The sequence below is a fragment of the Octodon degus genome, unplaced genomic scaffold, assembly GCF_000260255.1.
Source record: "Octodon degus isolate 3935 unplaced genomic scaffold, OctDeg1.0 scaffold00194, whole genome shotgun sequence".
NCBI lineage: Eukaryota > Metazoa > Chordata > Mammalia > Rodentia > Octodontidae > Octodon > Octodon degus.
The window spans coordinates 2211611-2236084 of NW_004524770.1; the positions used below are offsets into that span (position 1 = coordinate 2211611).

Sequence of the window (24474 nt, forward strand, 5' to 3'; positions counted from 1 at the left end):
GGGGGGAGGGCCCAGGGCAGGCCCGTCCTGTCCCCTGTGCCACTGCATGCAATGCCCTTCTCCCAGCGCAGCCAGGCAAGCCAAGGAGGTGAGCGTCAGATGTGACCTGCTGTCGGAAGAAGCCACCCTGGAGTCCAAACTGTCTTCCACACCAATCCACCCGGCAAAGCAAGCTGCCAGCTACAGAAGCCAGCCCAAGAACGTGACCTGTGATTTACGCTCACCGGCACAGGGAACAGCCTGCTGTCCACACGAAGCAGCGCAGGGAACCGGCCGCTGTCCACAGTAACAGCCTAAGAAACCACCCATTCTCTATGTTGACCAGCGTGAGAAGCCAGCTACTCTTAACAGCCACCACTCAAATATACCAGGAAGTTGGGTGCACTGGGAGGCTGGCCGGCTGCCTCTGAGTCCCACAGGAAGTCAGACTGTGTGTCTATAACAGTCCGGGAAGTGAAGCAGGAGCTGCGCTGCCAAGTGGCTCAAAAGGCCAGGGGAGGGCCACCGGACTGCTCCCGGTTCTTTGCGTCCTCTTCTCTCTCAGGACCAGCCCCACAGGTTGCCTGGCACGCCGCAGCACACCACCTCCTCCGCTGGCCTGCTGTCAAGGTGGCGCGGGGCCCACTCCTGCCCTGGGGATGTGAGGGAGGCTGCCACGCCGCTTGCTGCCGGTGGGCCTGAGTGTGTTTCTATGGTGCTGCTGGAGGGTGCTGGGCAGGGGCACACACCTCTTGTCTTGTGTTCTGTGAGTGGATCTTCAATTGTCTTACAATAGAAAGCGGAATCAGGGCTGTGAATGGTGGCGCGTGGCTGCCGTCCCAGCACCTGCAAGCCGAGGCAGGAAGACTGCAGTGGGTTTGGCCAGCCTGGGCTACATAGCAAGAACCTGTCTCAAAACAAAGAAACAAACAAAAAATCCCAGAGCTGCGATGCTCACATCCAGGGAGGGAGACAAAGAATGAGCACAGTCAGTACGTAAATTGCATTAGGTGACAAATAGCAGGTGCTGGTTACATAAACGTGGGTATGTTCCTGTGATGGAGCCGTTCAGAGCATTAAGATGTTGTGAAAAAATACCTTCTGACACTTGAGATTTTCATGGTATACGGTGAAATGGAAAGTAATCAAGTTTCCGAACTGTTTTCAGTATGAATCCAATCTTTAAAATAAAAATGCATTTATGCAAAGAATAAAGGCCAGAAAGATAAATGACAATGAAATCAACAACCTCAGAGGGCTGAGATGAGATGCGAAAGTTTGATTTTCTTTGTGAATTTCTGTGTCTCCCAAGTTTTCTTCCAAAGGCATCACTTGGGCATCAGAAAATAAAATGTGGCAGACAGAGGCGGGGGGAGAGAGAGAGACAGACAGACAGACAAGAGAGATAGACAGAGAGAGAGAGAGAGAGAGAGAGAGAGAGAGAGAGAGACAGAAACAGAGAGAAAGATATTTGTGTGGGAGAGAAGTAAAGAAGACCTTTATTGTTCGGCGTGGGAGGGCTGCTAAAGAGAGGCGAGGACCCTCGGGGAGGAGGCAGGCAGACGGAATGGATGGGGATGGACTGGGGGTGGTGCTCGCCCCGTGGTATAACAGGCGCAGGTTGGGGAAGGCTCGGACCGCATGCGGGACAAACAAGAGGAAGTCGGAGGTAAACAGAGGCGGGGGGGGGGGACAACAGAAGTCAGTCTAGGGTGCCCATTGCTGGGTCCCCATGCTGCGTCACGCTGTGTTGGCTTGCTGCCACAATGACCCAGTGGATTGTTGCACAAGCACAGACCCATCAATATCATAGGAAGGTTACTGATGAAAAGCAGGGTTTTTTTTTTTTTTTTGGTTTTTTTTTGGGAGGGTTCTAAATTACAATTTGGTTTCCTTAAAAAAAAAAAAAAAAAGGAAGGAAGGAAGGAAGGAAGGAAGGACCTGGCGCTGTCTGCAGGGCCAGCTCTTAGAATCAGGTGACAGAGCTCAGGGCTTGAGGACTCAGCCAAAGGAGAAAGCAGCCCGGGGATGGGTTGCCATGGACATGACCCCAGTCTTCCCAGACCTGGAGCAGAGCAAGGGCTCAGCTAGTCCTGTTTCATTCCCAGGGGGAGAGGCAGGGAGAAGCCATGCTGCTGCCGTCAGGGCGAGGCAGCTCTGATGTGTGTCCAGGGATATCCAGACCCTGCTGGTCCTCGTACCATCTGCCCAGCTGGCTCTTGGGGACATCTACTGGCCTGAGGGAAGGCTGTCCCAGGCAGCATCCTGCCTCTGCCCACTGCCGCACTAGAGGGCAGGGGGCCCCAACAGAACCCTCCTCTCTCAGCCCTCGGCCCTGGCTCTCCTGTCTCTGTCTCTGTCCCTGTCCCAATCCCTCTCTGTCCTGCTGTGATAATTAGCTGATCGTGTCAACCTGAGTAAGCCTGGCTGCGCTGAGTCAGCACACTTTTGGATGTGGCTGGGGGGGGGAGGTCACTGAAGACAGATGACCTGCCGTAGGGCCACTCATCCCGCATGGTAGAAAGGAGCAGGACAGGGCAGCACGCCTCTCCTGCCTTGCGGAGCCCCGTCTCTGCCTTCCCACTGGACATCCGTCTTCTCCTGGCTCCCAGCACAGACGCTCTGCCTCCTGGCTTAGACCTGTGTGGGACACTGCCCCGAGTTCCAGGTGATGACAGCCCTGTCACACTCTCCACAGCTGATTCTGCATGCGGCTACTGTGGGCTGGTCTTGTGAACTCTTATGCATTTGTACATTTTGCATAACATCTGTTTCTTTAGTAAGCAGGACGGGTACAGCTTGGGATCGACCCCAGGGCCAGCACACCGAGCTACATCACCAGGCTTTTTTTTTTTTTTTTTAAATTGAGACAGAGTCTCACTAGATCACAAGTTGCCCAGGCTGGCTTTAAACTTGTGATCCCCAGAGTGTGGGTGGTCACCCTGCGGGGCCCTCTCTTTCCCTATGTCCAGCCGTGCTCACCTCAAGTGGTGGGTGCTCCCCCTGTTCTGCATCTGTGGTCCCGGAGCTGGGGCAGGGCCCCTCCCAGCTATGGGAGGAGGACAGGCTATGGCAGGGGCCGTGGTTTCTCCCAGGCACTGAAATGGCCAGGGCTGGCAGCCACCAGCACAGAGGGTACAGGACTTGCTGGGGACACCAGACAAAGCTGTGGGGCGGCAGGGGGCACAGGGAGGGCGTGGGATCGCTTGCTCACAGGAGGGAAAAAGGCACTGGCTGTGCTGGAGCCTCTATATGCTGGTGAGGGAGGAGCTGACTGCCGCTGGCCTCTGAGGTTGCACTGAGCAGAGCATCCGAGAGGACTGTGAGGGGCCTGGCAGGGAGGACGGATGGAGGAGGGATGGAGCAGCCTTCTTGGAGCCCGGGAAGAGGAAAGGGCAAGGGCCAAAGGTCACAGGGTGCTCGGGACATTTCCAAGTCGCTCCTCAGGGCTGCTCTGGCAGTGGGTTCAGAGAGAGCACAGTGGGCGAGGGAGGCGGTGAGTTGAAGGGGACCTTGCCAGACAGGGGCTGGAGGAGGCTGCGGCTCTCAGGGCTTTGGTGTTTCTGGGAGAAATCACCGCTCTGTGCTGAGGGAGAGGAGGGCCAACCCTGCTTTGTGGAGGCTTTGGTGGGCTGGCTGGAGGCCGGGGTGGAGCGGGGCAGGCAGGTAGGCTCTGAGGGGGGCTAGGCCTGACTCAGCTACAGTCCCTGTCCCGCTGTCTCCTGGTCACCAGTGAGTCTGCCAAGGAGGGTGCAGGCTGTGCTTCCCTCATGTGACAGCTTGCTCAGCCTTGCGTCCTGTCCACGCTGGCCTGGCTCTGAGACCTGTGGTTTGGGTCATGGAGGACGGACAGACTGTCAGCCCCACTGGGGAGGCAGGGGCAGGAAGAGGGTACACCAGAGAGGGCGCTGCCGCGGCCTCCCTGAGCAGGGCTGTCAGGCTGGGTCAGGACCCAGTCAGGAGCGCAGGAAGTCTCAGTGGGGACCATGGGCGGCATGGCCAGGGAGGCCAAGGGGAAGGATGTGGGTGCCTCAAGAACACAGAAGGGCCCAGGCGCATTCAGGGTGGCTTTCCACCCCGCCAGGCTGTGGGTGGCCGGGAGAGACGGGCAGATGGAGCGAGCCCAGCACAGGCTGGCCAGTGGCTGCAGGAGCCAGGGATGGAGACCTCCTCTCCTCGGAAAGGGCTGGACGTACACAGCTCAACCAGGGCAAGGAGTTTCCAGCGTACTTCACAAGTCTAAGTTCAGTGCTGTCCCTAGTGTTAGGAAAGGAATATTTCAACAATAGGAAAATGGGCTCAAATGTCACCTTCCAAGGCTTTGAAAACAGGGTTGACTTGTAAACACACTGTCCAGTCTCCTAGAAGTGCCCAGAGGTGCCCAGAGGCACCCAGAGGCAGCCGGAGGCTCTAGCGGCAGCGACCCCATCTGCACGGCTACCCCACAGGGAAGCCCTAGGATGGCAGTTTTACTGAAGAGGATTTGGCTTTGGGTGCTGCACCTCTGGTACTGCACCATGGTTGAGCCCTGCTGTCCCTGGAGCCACGGCCCACACCCACAGACTCCAGGACGGTGGCCATGAAGTGCGGCTCTTTAACAGCCTGGTTCATCACCACTGTCCCAGCCCCGGGTTCGTTGGAGCGTGCTGAATTCTTGACAATGACCAAATTGCAGAACGTTGGGTGGGCTGGATTGATTGCTTCTGGCAGGGACGTGGAAGGATTTATTGCTGTGCAGGACCCTTGATCCCAACAGACAGACATGCAGGCTGGCATGTGTTCCGAGGCTGCTTCCTGAACTACAGCCACTGCCAGGGACCTGGGGACATGCACGGGCTAGGCACATTTTCTCCAGACACTGCTCCCTGGGGACCCAGGCTGCAACCCACAGCTGTCTGCCTTCACCTGGGACCCCATGCTGAGTGGGTTGCATGGAGCCTGAGGAGGAAAGCAGGCTGTGTAGACCAGGCACAGCTAGTTGCCAGGGGCTGGGGCAGGGGAGAGGTCCCCACACCCAGCCAGGGTCCTGCAATCCTCACTCATGCCCACGTTCTGTCCCCTCTCTCCAGGGAGGTATAGGGGGTCAGCCTGGCACCCAGACATCTGTGGACACTGGGCACCAGCCCTGCACTGATGTCTTTTTTCTTTTCTTTAAATCTTTTATTTGGTACAAGGGTCTTGTCTTGCTCTGCAGCTCAGACTCACAATGATCCTCCTGTCTTAGCCTCCCAAGTGCTGCAATTACAGGCGTGTGCCACCACACATGGTTTCAGTGGCTGGCATGGCATGCCGGCATAGCATGTGGTACTGGGGATCGAACTCAGGTCCTTGCACTTGCCAGGCAGGTGCTTAGACTGCTGAGCTGTCTCCTCAGCTCTGAAACACTCTTTTCTTTGTGTGCAGTTTCCTCAGCAAGCCCAGCAGGTCAGATGAGAGCCACAAGGCAGGGCTGGGGAAGCTCTGTGCTGCTGGTCCGTACCCCCAGCCCTTGGGTTGAGATCCTGCTGGCCCGACTGGTCCCCTCCTCACCCTCTCAGGCTTGTAGGTGGCCTGGGTGGCTGGGGCCCAGTAGCTGGAGGACTCAGGGGTTTGTTGCCCAAGCCTTAGAGTACACAAAGCACAGCTGGTGATGCCCAGGGATGTCTGGTGGCCTCCGCCTTGGCTGTTATTGGGAAGTTTCTGGACGACGAGGAGCCCAGAACTTCCCCCAGATTGGCCTGTACTGGTCTCCAGAGCTGCAGCAGCTAAGTGTCACAGCCCGCATGGCTTAAACAACTGTGTTTATTCTCTCTTGGCCTGGGGACCACCGCCCACGTCGGAGGACGGGTGGGGAGCACACCCCTCGGGGCTTTGGCTCTTCAGGCCCAGGGTTCCTTGGCACCCTGCCTTTGTTCTCGCCTGGCAACTCGCTGGGTGTCTTTCCTCTTCTTGTGAGGGCATGGCGCTTACCCTGCTGGCTTCATCTTGACCCATTCTGTCTGCACAGACCCCACTTTGAAATAAGGTCACATTCTGAGGTTCCGGGTAGATACGAGCTTTGAGGGGCTATCACTGCGCTGCCCATGCCAATTAGGCTGTGGCTCAGGTGGTGGTACCCAGGAGCCCTCACTGTCCTGTTGAGGCACAAGAGGATGCTGAGCTTTCCGATGACAGTCTTGGGGCATCTGCTGCCAGGCGGGGCTTGATGCTCGGGGTGGGGGGGAGTCCTTGCCCCAGGCCTGGTCCTGGCTGCAGCCTCAGGCACTCAGCTCTTCACAGCGACTTTGCCTCTTGGAGCCCTGGTTCCTTTCCTGGGAGCGGGAAGTCGCTGTGTCTTTTGGGGTCTGCAGGGCATGGGCTGGGCTTGGGGCCCAGTGGACAGTACAGTACAGTAGGGCCGGCATGCACGGCCATCCTCCTGGTCTGGAGTGTTGGGGGGAGTAGGGATCTCCGTCCATGTCCTCTCCAGACGCCTCGCTCGTTGCAGGCAGGATCTGAGACCCAGCTCCACGCTCCCAGCCTCCCACACCATGGTGTTTATAAACTGCAGCAGCAGGGCCGTGGGCACAAACACGTGGCCGCTGCGGCATCTGGGCTGACCTGGGGCGCTCAGCAGAGATCTAGAAGTCGTCCGACCACGGCTCTCTCCGGAGGCTGCCTCAGGCCCCTCCTTCTCCTACAAGACTCAGCTTTTCCCTCACAAACAGAGCGGTGAGCAGGGACTGCCTTCCCCTCCTGGCCCGGCGGAGGTGCGGCCTGCCTCTCACCTGGAGATCAGGACATCTCTTTATTAATTATGCTGGCAGGTGGCGGAGAAAGCAGAGAACTCCCCGCTCGGCTCTGCCTTGGAATGCGTGTACAACGCTGCCACACGCCTTAAAGGATTAATTTCACAAGCCTTAAATTGCAGTTTAATTTGAAAACTAATTCAGCCCCATAATTGGCTTTCTGCTCAAATCACTGAGGCTAAAGATTTAAATTCTTAATATTCAGATGACTTTCAAGTATCTGGTGCCATCTGTGCGTTAGTCCGTGGCATTAATCTCAGGGGGACTTCCACCGGCACAGAAATAAAATAAATAAATACACAGGGCCCACTAATAGAATAATCTATTTAAGCAAAAACTCTGCCTTGTATAGATGAAGGTTTCTTTGACTTCATTTGCAGCACGTAGATTTCTCTGCTATTTAATATTTTCAAATGACATTCATTTCAAGATTCATAATGTGAGTCTCCACACCACTACAAGGGTCAGGGAGTGCAGTGAATTTTAATCAGGACCCTCGTGGCTAAAAGAGGCAATTGGGAGGCATCTTTTCTTAGTAGCTGGACACACGCTGGGTCCGCCCAGGACTGCCCATGCTGGGGTACGCTGGACAGGAGGAGGGAGAAGTAGCACATGGCCGGGGCCAGGGAAGGGGCACCCAGGTACTCCAGGTTGCCTGGGTGAGCCTGGAATCTGAGGCCTCGAGTGACAGACAAGAAAGCTGGGTGCTGCCCAGCACCTGGGAGCAGCTGACGTAGGTGGCCGTGCAGGTCCAGCACCCACCAGCTGCCTGAGCGGTCCCCTCGCCTTGCACCTGCGCAGATCCCACCCGGCCCAGGAGCCCTGTGGATGCTTCTGCTGGTCAGACACCGCAGCTGTGGTCTGAGGGGCCACAGTTTCCATCAGCCCCCTGTCCCAGGGAGAACTGTCCTCAGGATGCCAGGTGCAGGGGGACCCAGGGGTCATAGCCAAGACACACCACTGGGGTGGGCATGCTGTGCAGTGGCCCGGATGCTGGGCAGGCCAAGCCAGGTCGTCATGAGGCCCGCCTGCTCCATCCCAGCCACGTCCCAGCATCAGCAGTCCTCAGCGACAAGCCCACCCCCGCCGGACTCAGCTGATTGGGAACCTTAAGAATCCAGAAAAATCCACACTGCAAGTGCAGCTCCAGTGTCGCCAGGGAACCGGAGCCCTCGTAGTAGGCCAGCAGAGGCACCGGCCAGGTGCGCAGCAGAAGGCTGGCTAACCAGTGACTGAGTCATAGGTGTTGGCATAGCGGCTCCCTATGGAATCCACGCTTGCCTTGAAGTTGCTATGTGTCCAGGCTGGGACGGACGGGGATTCAGGGTCCTCCTGTCTCAGCCTCCTGGGTGCAGGGTAAAGGCCCACACCAGCACACCTGGCCTGAATCTTACATGTATGAGAAGTTCAGGGCTGGCAGTGTAGCTCGGCAGCATAATCACCTGCCTGGAAGCCAAGGTTCTGAGTTCAATCCCTGGTACCAAACCTCCAAACCAAATCAAACTAACACAAAACAAAAAGCTCAGTTAGCAAAAGTAACTTGGTGGAGGGGGCCCGCCCCTTAGCTCAGTTCTTTAAATGCCTGCTTCAACAAAGCAGTCAGGCTCAGGTTGCTGGGGTTCGACCCCTACAACTCAAGCCAGCCAAACCTGCCCTGAAGGCACTTGGAGCACAAAAAAAAGTAACTTGGTGGAGTCAGGAAAATGAACTCATGCTTTGAGCTTGGATTCATAGTGACTCTAATACTTGCCTGTTGATGGTAATTAATACAGGCGCTGATGAATGCCCTCACCTACCCCTTCTGGCTCCAGCAGGTGAGCCTATGATTATTTCGATTTTACTGTGGGTTGAAGGCAGCTTGGCTGGGGCCATGCCCCTGTCACACTCGGCCATACGGTGCAGACCCGGCCTGGGTAGGAGGCCCGAGAGCTGAGAAGGTGCTGAGCACGTGGGGCTCCACGCATGGTTCCTGCCGGGGAAGGTGCCCAGGGCAGGGCCGGCACAGGGATGTGACCATCCTGACCAGCACTCACGACAGTGTGGTGCTGCAGGAAGACAGAAGCAAAGACCCCAGAGTAGCACAGAGGCCCAGCGACAGAGGGCGACAGCGCTGCGGCAAGGGATGCGGAGCAGCAGTCAGAAATGGGAAAACAAGGAAAGGAAAACTGGGCACTGAAACGCAGCGCAAAAGGAAACCTGGGCACAGTATGAGGCGCAAAGTCCCTGAACGTCTAGAGGAAAGTCTGGGAGAGCATTTTCAGGACGGAGGGCTGGACGAAACGTTCCTGGCCCGAAGCCAGAGTTCATTACTGTAACCATCTGCTTGTGAAAGGCCTGCGACGGGGAAAGAAGCGCTCCAGGAGGGGAGAAATACCTGGAACCACACACGGGACAAGACGCACATCCAGCATGCGTACAGGATCCTCAGACTCTATAAACAGTCCCAGTAGCAAGAGGACTGCAGACGCGAGCGGGTCCACGGCAGAGGACACGGAAGTGGCAGAGACTCGGTAGCGAAACGAACATTGGATCTCAGCAAGACAGATGTCGCTGTGTGCTCCTCCACGGCTGACGCCAACAGTGACAGCCCTGGGTGCAGAGGCACCAGCTCTCTGGTGGCAGCACAGGCAGCTCCTTACCGGGCTGCTCTCTGGCTGATCATATGCCAGAGCTGGGAGCAGGGTGCCCTCCAAAGGCTCAGCTCCCGACTGGTGGGGCCGGCGGGAGGCTTGTATCACAGGTCAGCCAGCGAGGAAGCCTCGGCTGGGCCCCTTCCTGCGGGGCTCTGGAGCCCAGGGCCAGCTTCAGGCCCAGGGAGGAGGGCCTTGCCCGGCATGCTTTGCTAGGCAGTGACTATACCTCATGGGCCTTCGGCTGGGGGCAGCAGGGAACTCAGGCCCCATGTGTGCAGCGTGCTGGGTGCATGTGGGGACCAGGAGGGTGACACAACCCCAGGAACCTGCCTTGGGTCTGTGGCAGGAGCGTGCCTTCCCAGGCTGTCCTCCTGCTCGGAAATGCGACAGCTACTGCCAAGGCCAGCATGGCCGCGGGAACTTTCTCGGCGCCGATCACCAAGGGTCAGGAAAGCCGAGAGTGACACTCTGAAGAACTCCAGACCAAGAACTCGGTCCCAAAGCTGCTGCGGGCCCTGGACGGAGGGCTGCACTGCTGCTAACCACTGGACCAGGCAGGAGGCACAGGAAGATTGTGCCGAAGAGGCCCAATGTGGGGACCTGGAGCCATGGGGCACACCTCTCAGCCAGAGGGGCACCACGGCTCTGAGCCCCACATCCCAGGACCGCAGGAGCAGGGAGTGGTACCAAAGAGGGCCACAAAGCCGGGGGGAGACGGGCCAGTCAACGAAGTGGGGACTCCATGCCTGCTGCCCACTGATGTCCCCAAGCGAACCCCAACCCTCGAAAGTTCCTCTCTTGCTTAGTCAATATTTAGTCTTCCTTGCGTTTGTTTTCTGTTAGACTGCACATCCGAAGCCTTTCATTAGCCCATCAGTCCAGAGAGGAATGACTCATTCCTGGTGGTAGCTTTTCCCACAAAGGCCGGAGTAAAACCCTTCCATTATGGAATTTCCTGATGGGAGAGTGGACTGTGGAGGACTCCAGGTCCTGGGGACAGTGCTGCTGGGAACACCCACCTGCCATGCTTTATGCAGAGGTCACCTCTTCTTCTGGACCTCGAGAGGGGAGCAGGGGGCGCCAGACCCTGGGGTGCTGACAGCCGACACGTCCCTCATACTCAGGCCGAGTCCTGGCAAAGCTTGGAGTGAGTGCAGAGAAGCAGAACAGGGCTCGGGGTTCACGGTGGCTGCCGCCCCCCCAGGCCAGCCCAGATGGTGAGCAGTGCCAACCACCAGCCAGGGGGGTCTAGGGCTTAAAGGCTTAAGGGGATTTCCTAGCGAGCAAGATGCAGCAATTTGTGGCTTTTGTTACCCTAATGAGTAAAACCAGCTACACATTTAGAAAGACTTTCATTATCGATTTTTTTTACAACAAGAAGCTAAGATGAGGAAAATCTGATTTGGGGTAGGAAGACCTAGAGTTCTAGCACCTTGAAGTAGGTCCTTGACCAGGAGGAAGGCCTGCCCGATCCTGAATGGGAGCACGCCCAGCTGCGCTCCCACCTTTCCCAGCCTGTCCAAGAGGTACCCTTGGCTGCTTGTAGCTGATCTGCCCACCCACGGGACTGCCCTGCCCCTTCAGGGGCTGTGGGGACAGCTGCCCATGGTTTTGCAGAAATACCGCCACTCGCTTTTCCCTCTGGTCACCCTGGTATCCCTGCTCCTTACCACTCCAAAAGCCAATCTAGGGAATAACGACAATGGTGATGAAAGGTGTTCACCACTGCGTGGCCGGAGGGCGCACCCTCCTTGGCCCCTCGAGTGCGCAGGACAGACTGCCCCAGGCTCCACGGGCTCTGGGTTTGAGGCAGAGCGCCAGGGTGGGGCTGCCTGATAAAATGTGGGACCCAGCCGTGTGGGGTGGTGCATGCCTGTAATCCCAGCACTCTGTGAGGCCGAAGCAAAGCACAAGTTCAATCCCAGCTGGGACTTTAGTGACTTAGTAAGTCCCTGTCTCAAAATTTAAACAAATACAAAAATAAAAAGACTGGGTATGTAGTTCAGGGTGAGGGTCCTGCATTCAATCCTCATTGCCAAAAAACAATACACACACACACACACACACACACACACACACACACAATCAACCATCCAGCCAACCAACCAAAAAACCCCAAACCAAACAGGACCTGCAGTTGAATGCGATTCAGATGAACGAAGGATGCCATGTACATATGGGCAGGGCCCCGGGGCTCCTTGGGGGCACACTCAGGTGTGAGCATGGTCCACTGGGGTCCTGGGTTTTGGGTGGCTTCCTCTGGCAGCCCCAGCAGAGGCCTCCTCCCTGACCTTGGCCCCACCCCATGAGAAGGACCTTCCCCTCCCTGGATGCAGGAGGCTGCGGGTGGGGAGCTCGTAGGCACAGAATCACAGGGTCTAGTGGGGGCCACTGCAGCGGGAACTGCAGGTCTGGGGCTGGTTAGACTGCACGTTCCCACGTGCTGCGGTGGGTCACGCGCCACATTTGCAGTGGGCCATGCTGTCTTGGCTGGAGTCTCCACACTGCTAAGGGTGGGGGGAGGCATGCTTGCTTCCTGCCAGTGACAGGATGTAGACACCCAAGACATGGCACTTGCTTCCCAAGGGCCCCTGCATGCAATGATGTGGCTGTCATAGTTTGTGCTACACAGAAGTCTGTGTTGGGGGCAGGTTCTTAGGCCACCCTGCAGGTGAGGGACAGAGGCCTCAGATGTGGCTTACTTCATGGGCCTGGTGAAGGCTGGCCTCATTTCCTACTGTGCTTGGGACCAGATCCAAAGTGTAGCCCATGAGACCTCGCTCAGCAAGGCTCAGTCTCTGCCCAGCCTCCTGCCCCAGGTTCTGGGCCCGTGCTCCCTCCCCTTGGGGCTCCTTGCAGCACATGCAGTGACCCCAGGCCCTAGCCCCTCTCTGTGCTGCTCTGTCCTGTGCCAGTCCCCAGACTTCAAGTCACCTCCACAGAGGGTCTTCCACAGCCGACTGTGTCCCCACCACTCTCAGAGAAGTCAGTTTCCTCTGGCCTGGGTCATTGTAATCCACTGAGATTATTGCAGCTCTCGTTTGTACCCCTGGGCCTTGAGGTCCCCAAGAACAGGGTGTGCTGAGGACCAAGTCCTGAGGCACTGGACCCTGCCTGCCCTGGCCCAGTAGTGGCTTGTGGTCCCCAGCAAACACACATCAAGGTGTCCCAAGTAGTCCGTGCTCACCTGGCTTGGAGCCCTCATCCACAGAGCCATTGTAGACCTGGTTGATGAACTCAGGGCGGTTGTCGTTCATGTCAATGACATAGATGTACAGGTCAATGGGGTTCTCCACCTTGTTGCCATTCATGTCCACAGCATGGGCTCGGAGCTGGGGACAACATAACAGGTCAGGGCTGGCAGCCCCCTTGGTGGCCCTGACTCTGCTGAAGGCAGTATCCCAGGCCCCGAGACAGCAGAGGCAGCCTGGGTGGGGCCAGTGGGGCTCTGGTTATGGCCAAGAACTTCTCTCAGCTTCAGCTCTCTGTCCTCTGAGTTCCCGCTGGCCAAGGCCACCAAGGCCTCTAGGTCTGCTGAGACAGTTCTCCACTGTCTGGGGCAGGACAGATGTCCACACTTCCATGAGCATCACCCTGCTCAAGGTGGCTGCAGAAAGGACATCTATGCCCAGCAGCACCCTGGCATTAATGGCTGTGCCTGCAGGAGACCCAGAGAGGAGACACATAGGGGTGCCCAGAGAGGCCCGAGCTTGCACCGGGAGCAGGGCTCACATTGAGCGTAGGCTATGGCATCTGCTGGCCTGGCCCTCTGGGGAAGGGGTGGCCAGAGAGGGCTGGGAAGACCCTCCTGCCCCTGCCAGGGGAGGAGACTCCAGAGAACTTCAAGTAAAAATGGGGACACACCCTGAACTTGGGCTGGAAGATCTCAGAGAGACTGCTCAGACTTAATTTTTCATTCATTCCTTCATTCATTCATTCACTCATTCATTCATTCAGTGCCTATCAAGGACCTGCAATGCCACGTGCTGGGCCACATCTCAGATTATCCTGTAATGCCACGTGCTGCAATGCCACGTGCTGGGCCACATCTCAGATCATCCTGTAATAAGCAAGTGACTGGCCGCGGCACTTCTCACCAGGAGGGAAATGGAGTGAGGCAGGACAAGATGGTCCTGTCATGGGTAGAATGACAGCAGCCCAGGTCACAAGAGGTCAGGGACGGAGGCCTGTCGGAGGGGACAGTCTGAGACCTCAAGGGCAGAACAGGGATGAGGACAGGGTGGCTGAGCTCTTGGGCCGGAGAGAGGGAGGGGGCGTGGTCCTTGGGACCTGGGATTTTAGGGAGAAATCAGACCTCGGGGCCCCAGGTCTCCCTACACCAAAGCCACGACTGTCACCTGGTGTCCTTGGCTCACTTTTCTCTGCAGCGCCTCCACGGGTGCCAAGAGGAGTGGTGCTCGGGGCTACCTGAGCCGCGAGGCTGCGTGGGGAGGCGCATTGCCTGCCCGCCCGCCAGAGGGCAACGCCGAGCCAGCCAGGTCTGCGCAGGAGCCTGTGCTTCGGTGGGTCTTCTGACAGCCAGGAGTGGAATTCTGCGACTAAACTGTGTGTTAAGGGGAACCTCAAGCCTGGCTTTCCTGACGAGGCAAGAGCATCAGTGTATGGAGAAATTAGGACTGATTCCTGGGGACGCTGCGAGCACAGGAAGCGATGGTATGTGTGTGCCTTGCGCCAGTTTGAAGTACTGCGTTTAAACATCTTGGGACATTTCTGCTGCTCACGGATGCCCACCGGTCACCAGCTGATCCTTGTCATGGTCAGCACTGCAGCCAGCTGGGGGCTTCTCGTGGAGGCTGGCACCTTCATCTCATCAGACGCAGCCACGCAACAAAGTGCAGACCAAAGGTCAGGAGCCCTTGAGTCCGCGATGCTGAGCGGGGATGAAGGTCACCTCCTTCTAACCAGAGCTACACTCTAGCTTGGGCGCTGCCTTCAGCAGTGGGAATGCCCAGGCCAGACATGGAGCGCTGCCAGGGTGGGGAGCTGTGCTATCCCCCCCAGAAGTTTTCATTACATTTCAGGCTTCTGTTGGGGATCTCTGAGCAAGCCTTCTCCCCACATCTATCAGGCTGGGCTCACCCGCTGAGGCTTGCACTGGTACTGCCTTGCCAGAGGGGAATACAAATGCCAATGGAGGAGTTACCCAGCTTTCTACAACTTGTCCTTTCGAGTATCGCTCGCAGAGTGAACTTCCAGCAGTGTTATGAATCCGCCTGGTTCTCTGTCATTATGCTGGGAGAGGCCAGAAGCAGGCATGAGAGCGTGGGCCTGGCATTTGGGCTGGTGATGTGCATGGGAGGAGAGCGGGCTGCGAGCGCCTGGCTGCTGCAGGTGGAATCCAGTTCTCCCTCTTTTGGTTGCCTGCCCTTGACTTCTCACTTATGTGTCAGAGGTTCCCCCGGGGCCACAGGGCCCTCTGTGGTCCACCCAGGCCTTGCAAATTGTCCTGGGGGCGTGCTATAGAGATTTTCCTCATCAGTGGCCCCAGCATTCATGACCCGGGCTGGGCGGCACCCTGACAGTGCCTTCACTGGGGTCTGTGAGACTCCATTTCTGCTTTGCAGACAGGGAAGCCAAGGCCTAGAAGATTAGGGAACTTGCCCAGCTGACAGAGTGTGGTGGGATTCCTTACTGTATCCTTAGAAGAATCTGTCAGCATGTCATCTTGCAGGACAATCGTTTGAATGTCTACTTGCTGATTTCCTAAGGTGACAGATGTCCACAACTGTCCTGTGGCCACGGCGACCTCAGGATGGGGGTCTGGCCTGACCCCCCCACCAGTGAAAAATGGGATGGGGTTCAAAGGCACCAGGAGGGTAGAGAGTTCCAGATGGCTCCACCTGGGAACACAATCAGAAGCCCTGTGCCGGGGTGCAGGGCGCTGCTGGACACAGGGACCTTAAGGCAGGGTGTCCATCCAGGCAGGCCTGATCTGCCCCCCCTCAGGACTTTGAAAGTGTGCCTTCTCTCCCTGGTAGCCTGTGGCCACAGCGTTCCCAGATATGCAATTTAGGACCCAGGCAGCGTGTGGTGCTGAGGGGCTTTGGAGCTTGGTCAGCCAAAATCCAGAGCAAGTGGAGGTAAACGTGCAAGGAGAACTGGGGCAGAGGAAGTGGGGCCTTCGCACAATGCCATCCTGGAAGTGAGAGGGTTGTAAATGTTGCCTGTGGATGAGAGGAGGGCTTTGCCCCTCGAGTGGCCATCCCAGCCTCTGACCCTGCTACTGCCTCCTCGGTTCTCTCCATGGAAAGGCAAGGCCGCTGATGGGGGGCTGAGACTGCCAGCAGTGTGTATGGCCCCAAGCCGCTGTGGCCAGATCTCCCCCGCACTACCTGCAGCCCCCTTCCCAGGCCTGAGGGCTCCGGGGTGGGGCATGGGGGGCTCTCGGGTGAGACAGAGGCTGGCAGGGATTCAGGGTGCCGAGGCCCAGAGCAGAGCAGTGGAGGTGCAGAGGGAGGGCCCAGCCAGCGAGGCCCCTAGGGCCATGGAGATGGGGTGAGCCCCCAGTCAGGGCCTAGCCTGGGAGGAAGGTGGGGTCTTTTGGGTCGGTCAGAATTTCACACTTGGTGGATGACAGGGCCACAGTACGGGCCCACAGGTGGCCCCAGAGCACGCTGGCCTGACTGGCAAGATCCCGCGCTCTGCTCAGAAGGGCCCGAGTGCAACCTCATTTGTGAGTTCTGACCTTTCCCTCTGGAAATTCGTTTCGGAGGAGGGGCCCTGCGGTCTCCTTTGCACCAGGACTTGGAGCTCTCTGTCTGTCCCAGATGTGTAGAGTGACTCCGGAGCTTGGCTAGAGCAGGCCCCACCACCCTGCTCGAGTTTCTGAGCCTGGCCTCGTGCTTATGAAGCCAACTTCCTTTTAGCCAGACTGGAAGATTAGGAGAAATGAGCCTGAGAAGGCCCCGCTGCAGCTGGTCACCTGCTTGCTGGAGGCCCTGCAAGAGCTGCCCCCTCCCAGAAGAGACAGAAGTCACTTTGGAGAGGCCCAGAGGCAGCTGGCTGAGTGGAGCAACCCTGCAGCAGGCAATCATAGCAGCGAGATCCTGGCCCCAGAGCCGAGGCCGCTGGGAGCAGAGAAGGCGAAAGCAAGGACCCCATGGCCGAGGAGCTTCCTTCAGGAGACCGAAATAATTAAAAATTAATCTGTCTAATCTTGAAGAGGTGAATTTAATCAGAAAGTGGGCTCCTTGTGTGGCCCGTACAGAGGCAAAGTGTCCGTGAAGGAGCAGGCTCAAGCTGAGCCCTGCTCAGGAGGGAGTCAGCAGGACAGGAGGCCCACTAGCAGGCCCGGTGGGGCCGGCAGGGCCAGGGGCCGCGGGCACAGGGGGAGGCTCACCTGCCTCACCCCACCCTCCCTTGCCTCATCCCTTCTGTCAGTGGTCAGTTGGCCCGGTGGCTGGCTGAGCGCCCAGCTGGACTCAGCACTGAGGCCCTGACGAATGCTTTCTGGAGGAGATGGTGCATGTGCAGGGAGGAAGGGGAGGGGAGCGAGGGAGGGGCAGGCCCGGGGAGTGGCCGTGTGGCCCAGAAGCCCGCAGGCCTTGCAAGTATGTGTGTGAGGGTGGCCAAAAGACCGGTGGACCCTCTTTTTCAAGGGCGACCTGGGCGTCACAGCATGGGCTGAGAGAGAAGTCAAGCCCCTCTGAGCCTCCGCTGTGCCTCCGTGCCTCCGCCTTGGCCTCAAACAACTTGCCTCCCTAACAATGAGGCCTGTGCGTCCAGACACTGTCCCTCACATCCCTCAGCCCACGGGCAAAGCCACCATTCTGGCTCCAGAAGGACACAGTGACTTTTCTGCAGATGCTCAGGTTCCCGGGGGAAACCTCTCTCCACAGCTAACAAGACAGCCTGCTTCCCCACCTCCTCTTCCTGACCCTGGCCTCCACCATCAGACGCAGAGCCAAGGAGCGGCTCAGATGGTGCCTCCTGGGGGTGCGGAGACTTCGTGACACTGCTGCTGCAGGGCAGGGAAGCAGCCTGCTCAGGGGACGTGGTGCCTTCTCATCCCGGCATGTGCAAGCTCCCTAAAGAGGGACCACGTGGACTCTGCTCACCTCCACCTTTGGGGCGTCTACCACTGGGCCCAGTGCACTGCCAAGATGACGGATGGATGGAGGGTGGTGGAAGAGGGCTAGGTGAGGATGGGGTTAAATACTTGGCCAATGGGATGGGCCTGTGAATGCGTGTCTGGTGGGTGGGCAAATGGATGAGGGGATGGCTGGACAGCTGCGTAGCTAGATAAATGGACAGGAGGATGAGTGGATGGGGGGTAGGTGGACGGAGAAGTGAACAGGCACATTATGTCTGTATGTCTGTACGGATGTATGCATACATAAGGGATAGTGAAGTAGGTAAGGAGAAGAACCTGGAGGTTGGGCAAGGCTGCCCTGTCCTGTAGGAGGGTGTCTAAGTCCAGGGACTGGAGAGCAGATGCCAGGTGCTGTAGGCCTGACTCTCCTCACACCTGGCTTTGCTCACTGGCAGAAGCTACAAAGCACATGGCAGCTTTTGGTCTGTCAACTAGAGACTGAGGCTCCCTGGGGCGTGGGCAGCTGGGGTACGCAGGAGATCTTGGGGCTCTGAAGGAAGTAGCGAGCCCGAGGTGGGCTCCCTGGAGTCCACTCAGCCAAGCATCCGATGGTGCAGGGGTCAGTGGGGGAGGTCATGTGGCTGAAGCAGAATCAAGCTCCTGCCCTTACGGCCCTCCCTTCTGCAGCACAGTGAGCACCTCCAGGGCCAGGCGCTGCCTCTGGGGCCGGGTGCAGTGTGGACAAGCCTGACCACTCCCCATGGACACAGAGCCTCCTTCTGGTGGGAGATGGACAGTAAATTTCAAACGAATGACCAGCACAGAGGAGGAACAGCTGGTCAGGCTTTGATTGGCACCCTGGGCTGGAGCAAGTGAAGTCAGAGCAATTCATGGGACAGCAGGGGCAGAAGCTGCACAGCCCAGCTTTGTGGCCAAAGTAGGAGGAGCTAGACGGGCACCATCACAACATCAACCCGAGGCACACACACCATTCTTGTCCACACATTAACCCACCCCTGTCCTCAGAGCAGCCGCTTGGGGCGGGAGGGGGCAGCTACTGTTGTTGAATCTTCACGTGGCAGGAAAGGGCTGAGGTGGGGAGAGGCTCGCCGAGGTCCACACCACCCGCTCTCCCCGCCCTCAGTTGTGGATACTCACGTGGTAAGAGGCTCGCTCTTCCCGGTCCATGGGCCGCGTGACGTACATGCGCCCGGACATGGAGTCAATGCTGAAGACCTCCATGGGTGGCTGGTCAGCGCCCACGCCTGTGATGCTGTACCGGATGGGGATGTCGTTGTCTTTGTCAGACCGGATCTGAAAGGAAGGAGGGAGAGACGTGGGAAGTGTGCCTGCAGTGGGTGAGGCCGACATGCCCAGCCCTCCCTCCAAGTAGCTCATGAATCTGTTTTTAGGGTCCTTTAGGGACCACAGCTAATCCATCCACCCTGGCAACTAGAAGGGCGATTGGCACTCAGGTGTTTCCCAAGTGCCACCAGTGACATGTCCAGTGGCCCCCTGGGTCACCAAAAGGTACAAGATACCATACATCAAGTTCAGCGCCGATGTAGCGAGCATGGGATGCCTGGCAGAGATACACAACACAGCTGGAAAGGACGGAGGGATGGCTCAGATTGGCCAAGGGCGACAGAAACACTCTTAACCCTCTGCCATCAAATTGGGGCAGAGACCAGTTCTGAGGGTCGAGGTCACCTGCCAGGGTGCACCCTGTTGTGAAGGCACAGAGACCTCCAGATGCAAATGGAGAGCACGGCTGTCTCCATGCCTCTTTGACAGAGGTGCTGCGAGGTGGGACATAGCAGGACCTCAGGCTCCGGGCATTGACAGAAGATGACTGGCACTAGGGTGTAGGAACATCTTGGTCAGTAGAGCTACATGCACATGTGAAGGGACTTCCGAGAGAAAAAGAGAGAGAGAGAGAGAGAGAGAGAGAGAGAGGCTGTACAGTACTGAGAAACGATTGCACAGTGGCCTCAAATCAGGTAAGTGGGCTGAGACTCAGGGCCAGGGAAGACGTGGGAAAGTGCATGCTGGGGCGCAGAGCGTGCATTCCATCTGGGTGGGACCACTGTGTTTTCTGCCCAGATGTTAGCTAAACAGAAGTGTTTGGGAAACCAGAAGGATAACAGTAGAGTTAAGAACACAACGCACGTCTTTCGCTAGTCACAGCAAAACATCTTGTGACAAGAAAGGGACGCTGAGAGAAACACAGCCAACACATTTTGAAATGCAGCCTGACCCTCAGAGGGAGAGGATGTTTCCCTCAGGGCGTGGGCTCCCTCAGGAAGGGGGAGGAAGGCCATGGAGAACAGAGAGCAGCAACTGGGAAGGTGGAGCCTACAGATTTGCATTCAATTTTGACCACATCTTTAGAAAATCTGACTTCTTAAAAACACCTCAAGGCTCAGAGGCCCATGAAGTTGATGTGATGGATCCTGACTGTCACCTTGACTGCCTGTAGAGACACGGCGGAGATTAGTGAACCACTCTTGTGGGGGCGTCTGGGGGGCTGGGGCGTCTGGCCCCTTTCTTTCTGGCTCTGCCCCATCTCTGATTCCTGGCTGCCGTATGCAGAGCGGCCTCCTGTGCCTTCTGCTGTGATGTTCTGCCTTGAGCCCGTGGGCCGTGGACTGGAGCCCCTGCAGGCGTGAGCCACAGTGAGCCCTTTCCTCCTGTAGGTTGTGTACGCCAGGGCTTGTCCCCACCCCAAAAAGATGGCAAATATACTGTGGCCTGGCGAAAACTCTCTACAGGAGCTCCACAGAGCAAACCGGACCAAGACCTTCTATGAAACATTAAAATTAAAATCGAATGATAAAAATGCTTTTTTTTTGTGGAACCGGGGATTGAGCCCAGGCCCTGGTGCTTGCCAGGGAAGTGCTTATTCCCCTGAGCCATCTCCCCAGCCCCAATAAAAATGTTTAAAGCACCTTTAGAAATTTTTAAAAGGTTCTAAACTAAGCATTGGGCCAAATAGGAATCGAAACCGCTTTTAGAGGCTATTTAAAACCACTTGTTATACTCAGAGAAGTAATGATGAGTGAGCCTGCTGGTGAAGCCTGAGCTTGCTCCCCAGAAAATGCTCCGGCTCTGACGTGCTCAACAGATCTCCAGCCGGTGAGGAAGGAGTGCTCAGCCCGGGGAGGGAGCTCGAGGCCGCCGGCGACCGGCAGCCAGGACGGCGGCGTGGCCACGTCTGAGGATGACAGCAGAACCGCAGCTCCCCAAGAGATTCGAGAGCTATAATGGGAGGCGCATCCTCAAGAAAACACCTGCGCTTTTGGTAAACCCGAGGGAAAAAAAATAACACTTTTCTCACATCCTATTTTTTTTTGTTGAGCTCAACTGTGTTGAAAAAAACCTTTTCAGTTAAACTGATTATGGTTTGAGAAAATATAAACTTTGAGCAGAAAAAAGGGTGGGGCGGAGAAGTTCCCCTGACCTGAGCCGGGGCTGTAGCCTGCCAGGGCCTGACCCGAAGCTCTCCTAGAGCAGAGGGCAGCCGCAAAGTGGCCTGCGTGGTTGCCTGCGACCTGTAGCTGCAGCGTGACGTGGCGGGTGGCTGGGCCTGCTGACAGCAGGGAGCGCTGCAGCGTGTGCGGAAGCCCATATGTTCGTGCAGGGCTTATGCCAGAATTGTTTGAACCGGGGATTGAACTTGGGCCCTTGCGCTTGCCAGGGAAGTGCTTATTCCACTGAGCCATCTCCCCGGCCCCCTGACTGAAGGGCTTCTTGCTGGGTGACTTATTTCTATAGCACAGTAAGGAGTAGAAGAGTGTTGGTGGAGGATCGGAAGGAATTGATGATGAGTATCCTTTCCGGGTTAATTTATACCCCAATCCACAAGTCATGCCCCAGAAGACCCCAATTCTTAGAAGACTCAGCCTTCGAGGGAGCATCTTTTGTAATCCAGCGTTTGCTGAGGTGGCACCAGCGCTGCTCACGCTAGGGTCATGAGCAGGGTGGTCAGCAGCCGGCCGCTCCTGCCCTGGGAAGCACGTCCTGTTGTGGTTACAGGCAATGGAAGTCCCCTACCTGCCCGTGAGGAGGAGGTGAGGCTGGCACAGCACAGGTCGGTGGCAACCTGGGGCCTGGGAGGGGAAGCAGGCAGGACTGCAGGTGCATGCACCCGTGCTGTGCACGCACGCTCGCACGCTTGCACACAGGCCACACTTGTGAGCACACGCAGTCTTCAGGGCTGTCTTGCTTCTGGGCCCTCCGTATTCTCCAGGATTGGGCAGGCTCTGCACTCACCCCGAGCAGCATGCAGCAGACAGGGTTTCAGAGTACGTACTGAGTAAGACCAAGGAGGGCAGGCGGGCCTGGCCCGGGGGCGCTGGGACATTGTGCTTTGCTCCGTCCACCTCCAAACCCACTCCTCCCTCTTAGGGTGGTGGGGACCATCTGGGCTTGGTGGTGGCAGTGCCAGGAGTTGCAGGAAAAGTCTCCGGTGGAGTCCGAATTTCCCCCTGCACCACGGGAGGCCACTGAGCTCAGTGCCACCTGGCTGAGGCAGACGCTCTCCCTGGTGTCCTTTGGTGGGCGAGACTCTCCTCCATCCCTGGGGAGTTTCACCAGGGCTTGGTGACGAGGTACAGGGGGTGATGTCTAGACTAGAGGGCGCGGGCCCTCCTGGCCACCTGTGCAGGGAGAAGAGCCAGAGCGTGTGGGGCGAGGGCCTCAGCAGCGCCGTGAGGAGGGCCGGCGCACCGGAAGCGTGCCGGCCGCAGGCAGGACAGGCCCGTGGCGTGCGCGGCGGGGCTTCCCAGCCACACGGGGCCGCAGGACCCACTGGGCCGGGAGTGTCCTGCGGCTGGTGGCGTGGCAGGTCGGGCCCCCTCAGGCCACGCTGCCCGACTTCCAAGGGGAATTAATTACAGCACTACTGAAGAGTGCCCGCTGCGTACTCGAAGATAACTCTTCTTTTTTTGCAAAGATAACTTCTACTTTTTTTTTTTTTTTTTTTCTCAAAGAAACCTCATTAGGTTTTGACCACGGGGCCGCATTTGCTTAATCCTTCAGGGCCGTTTGACGGGTCCTTCTGAAATAGGGCGGGCGGCGGGCTGCTGCGGGGGCTCCCCCAGCTCGCGCCTGAAGAAGTACAGCGCGAGTGAGTCGCCGGATCGAGGGGGAGCAGCTCGCGCCTTGACTTGCGCCCGGAAAATGAGAGCGACTTCGCAGAAGTGCAGGGCTGGGCCGAGAATAAAGAGCACGGACAGCCGTTTCCGTCAGGCTCCTAGCTCTGCGGTGCCGCGGAGAATCATGCTGTTTTGCATTTGTTATTAAAGGACGGAACAGACGGTAAAAGGCTAGTTTAAAGTGAAGTCTACATTAAAGTAACTCACGGCGGCTGGCAATGGTGTGCCTGGCACCAGCCTGCAAGGCCAGCTCCGGCCTGAGCGGGGAGGGGCTGCGGGGAGGAAGCGCCTGGCCGAGACTGACTTCAGGGAAGGGAGAGACCCAGCCCAGACCGACCCCAGCCCGCGTCCCTGGGTCCTCAGGCGGCCAGCAGTGCCTCTGCCAGTTCGTGCCCGGTGTGCCACACCTGATATTGGGTCAGGAGGGGCAGCAGAGGACTCAGCCCAGCCTGGGCCATCATCTGCTGTCTCCTCAAGGGATGCACGGCATGGGACTGTAGGGACAAGGGGGTCTGTGAGGGTCCCCAGGATGGGGTTCGTGGGGTAGGGATCAGCTTCCAGGTAGTCAGGTCCAAAGCAGGCTTGTTTGCACTCATGGCTTTGCATGGTTCCTGTACACACACACACACACACACACACACACCCCACCTCCCACACACAAGTGTTTACAAATATGCACACACATATGCACAAGTACAATTCAGAGACACACGTTCCATAGACACACACAAACCCAGGCGCACGCCCACCCACCTCCCTTCTGCACCAGCTTCCAGCAGGAGCCCGTGGTGCTGCAGGCAGCGGCTTTGCCAGGAATAAGCTTCCCCTGGGGCCTGTCCTGGCATTGAGAAAGACGCGTTTGAAATCCTCAGGATCAAGTTCTTCTACCAGGATGTAATTTTCTCCTTTTCTTTTAGCCAGGATGTAACTCTTGAGTGAAGTGCTTCAGCATCTTCCCCTTGTACCATATTAAACCCAGGATTTTCACAGAAAAACAGATTGCACACGCTCGCCTGCAGTACCTGTTGGGAGTTTTGCACTGCCCGTAGCAGCTCCCATTTCTCTATCCACTGGAAAGCTCTGAGTCGTGACGCCTCGCGAGTCCCCCCTGGGCCTCCGCGCCAGGCTCTGGCAGCAGATTTACACTTGGCTGTGACTGCAGCAGGCCTAGAGAAGTGATTTTCTTTTAAAACCTGACGGTTACCGGAGCACAGAGGTAAGAGTGCGATTTCAGCTAAATGCACTGGCAGCGTCCAGGGGCCCTTCCAGCTCTGAGGACGGATCTCGGCGCTTGAATCTCTCTCTTCTGGTGCTGACAGGAAACTAGGACTCGGCTGGGCTTCTGTGCTTCTCCTGTTCTGCACGGATTGCCCCACCGTCTTTTTTGAGGACTGGCGATGTCCCACGCCCTGGAACACTGCGATGTTCTCTGGACCCTGGGATCACAATGGATGGTCATCTCCAGCAGTGACACATCCTTGCCTGGCATGGTGCGCCCAGTCGGTGCCCAGCAATAGCTGGGTGAGCACATGGCCCGAGTCACCACCATTGCTGTGGGGAAGCCACAGCTTCGAGAGCCCTGAGGAAAGCTAGCTGGAGGGTATTAGTCACTCTGAGCCCAGAAGGACGAGAATCAGCAGATGGAGCAGTGGGGAGGTGAAGAGAGAAGGATCTACCCCACTGGAGCCCCCGGTGTGCTGGGACATCAGGAAGCTCTCTGAGTGGTCATCCTAGGAGGGACAGAAGAAACAGGCCAAGGCAAAGGGAAGGAAGAAGAGAGACAAGGCGCCCACATGCCTTGCTCCCAGCAGATGGCCAGAGCTCAGGGAGAAGGAGAAGGAGCAGGAGGAGGAGGAGGGGTAGGAGGAAGAGGGGGAGGAGGAGGA

The 24474-nt window shown here is 57.5% G+C and overlaps 1 protein-coding gene across 1 annotated transcript in view; it reads right to left on the reverse strand.

The window, feature by feature from the left end:
- Cdh4 (cadherin 4) overlaps positions 1–24474 on the reverse strand; it is a 516253-nt gene that overhangs the window by 51436 nt on the left and 440343 nt on the right. The window contains exons 5-6 of the mRNA XM_012517566.2: positions 18591–18746; positions 12567–12711 (exon numbers count right to left, since the gene is read on the reverse strand). Of these exons, the coding sequence (XP_012373020.1) occupies positions 12567–12711; positions 18591–18746 (301 nt within the window). The remainder of the gene's footprint in view (positions 1–12566; positions 12712–18590; positions 18747–24474) is intronic.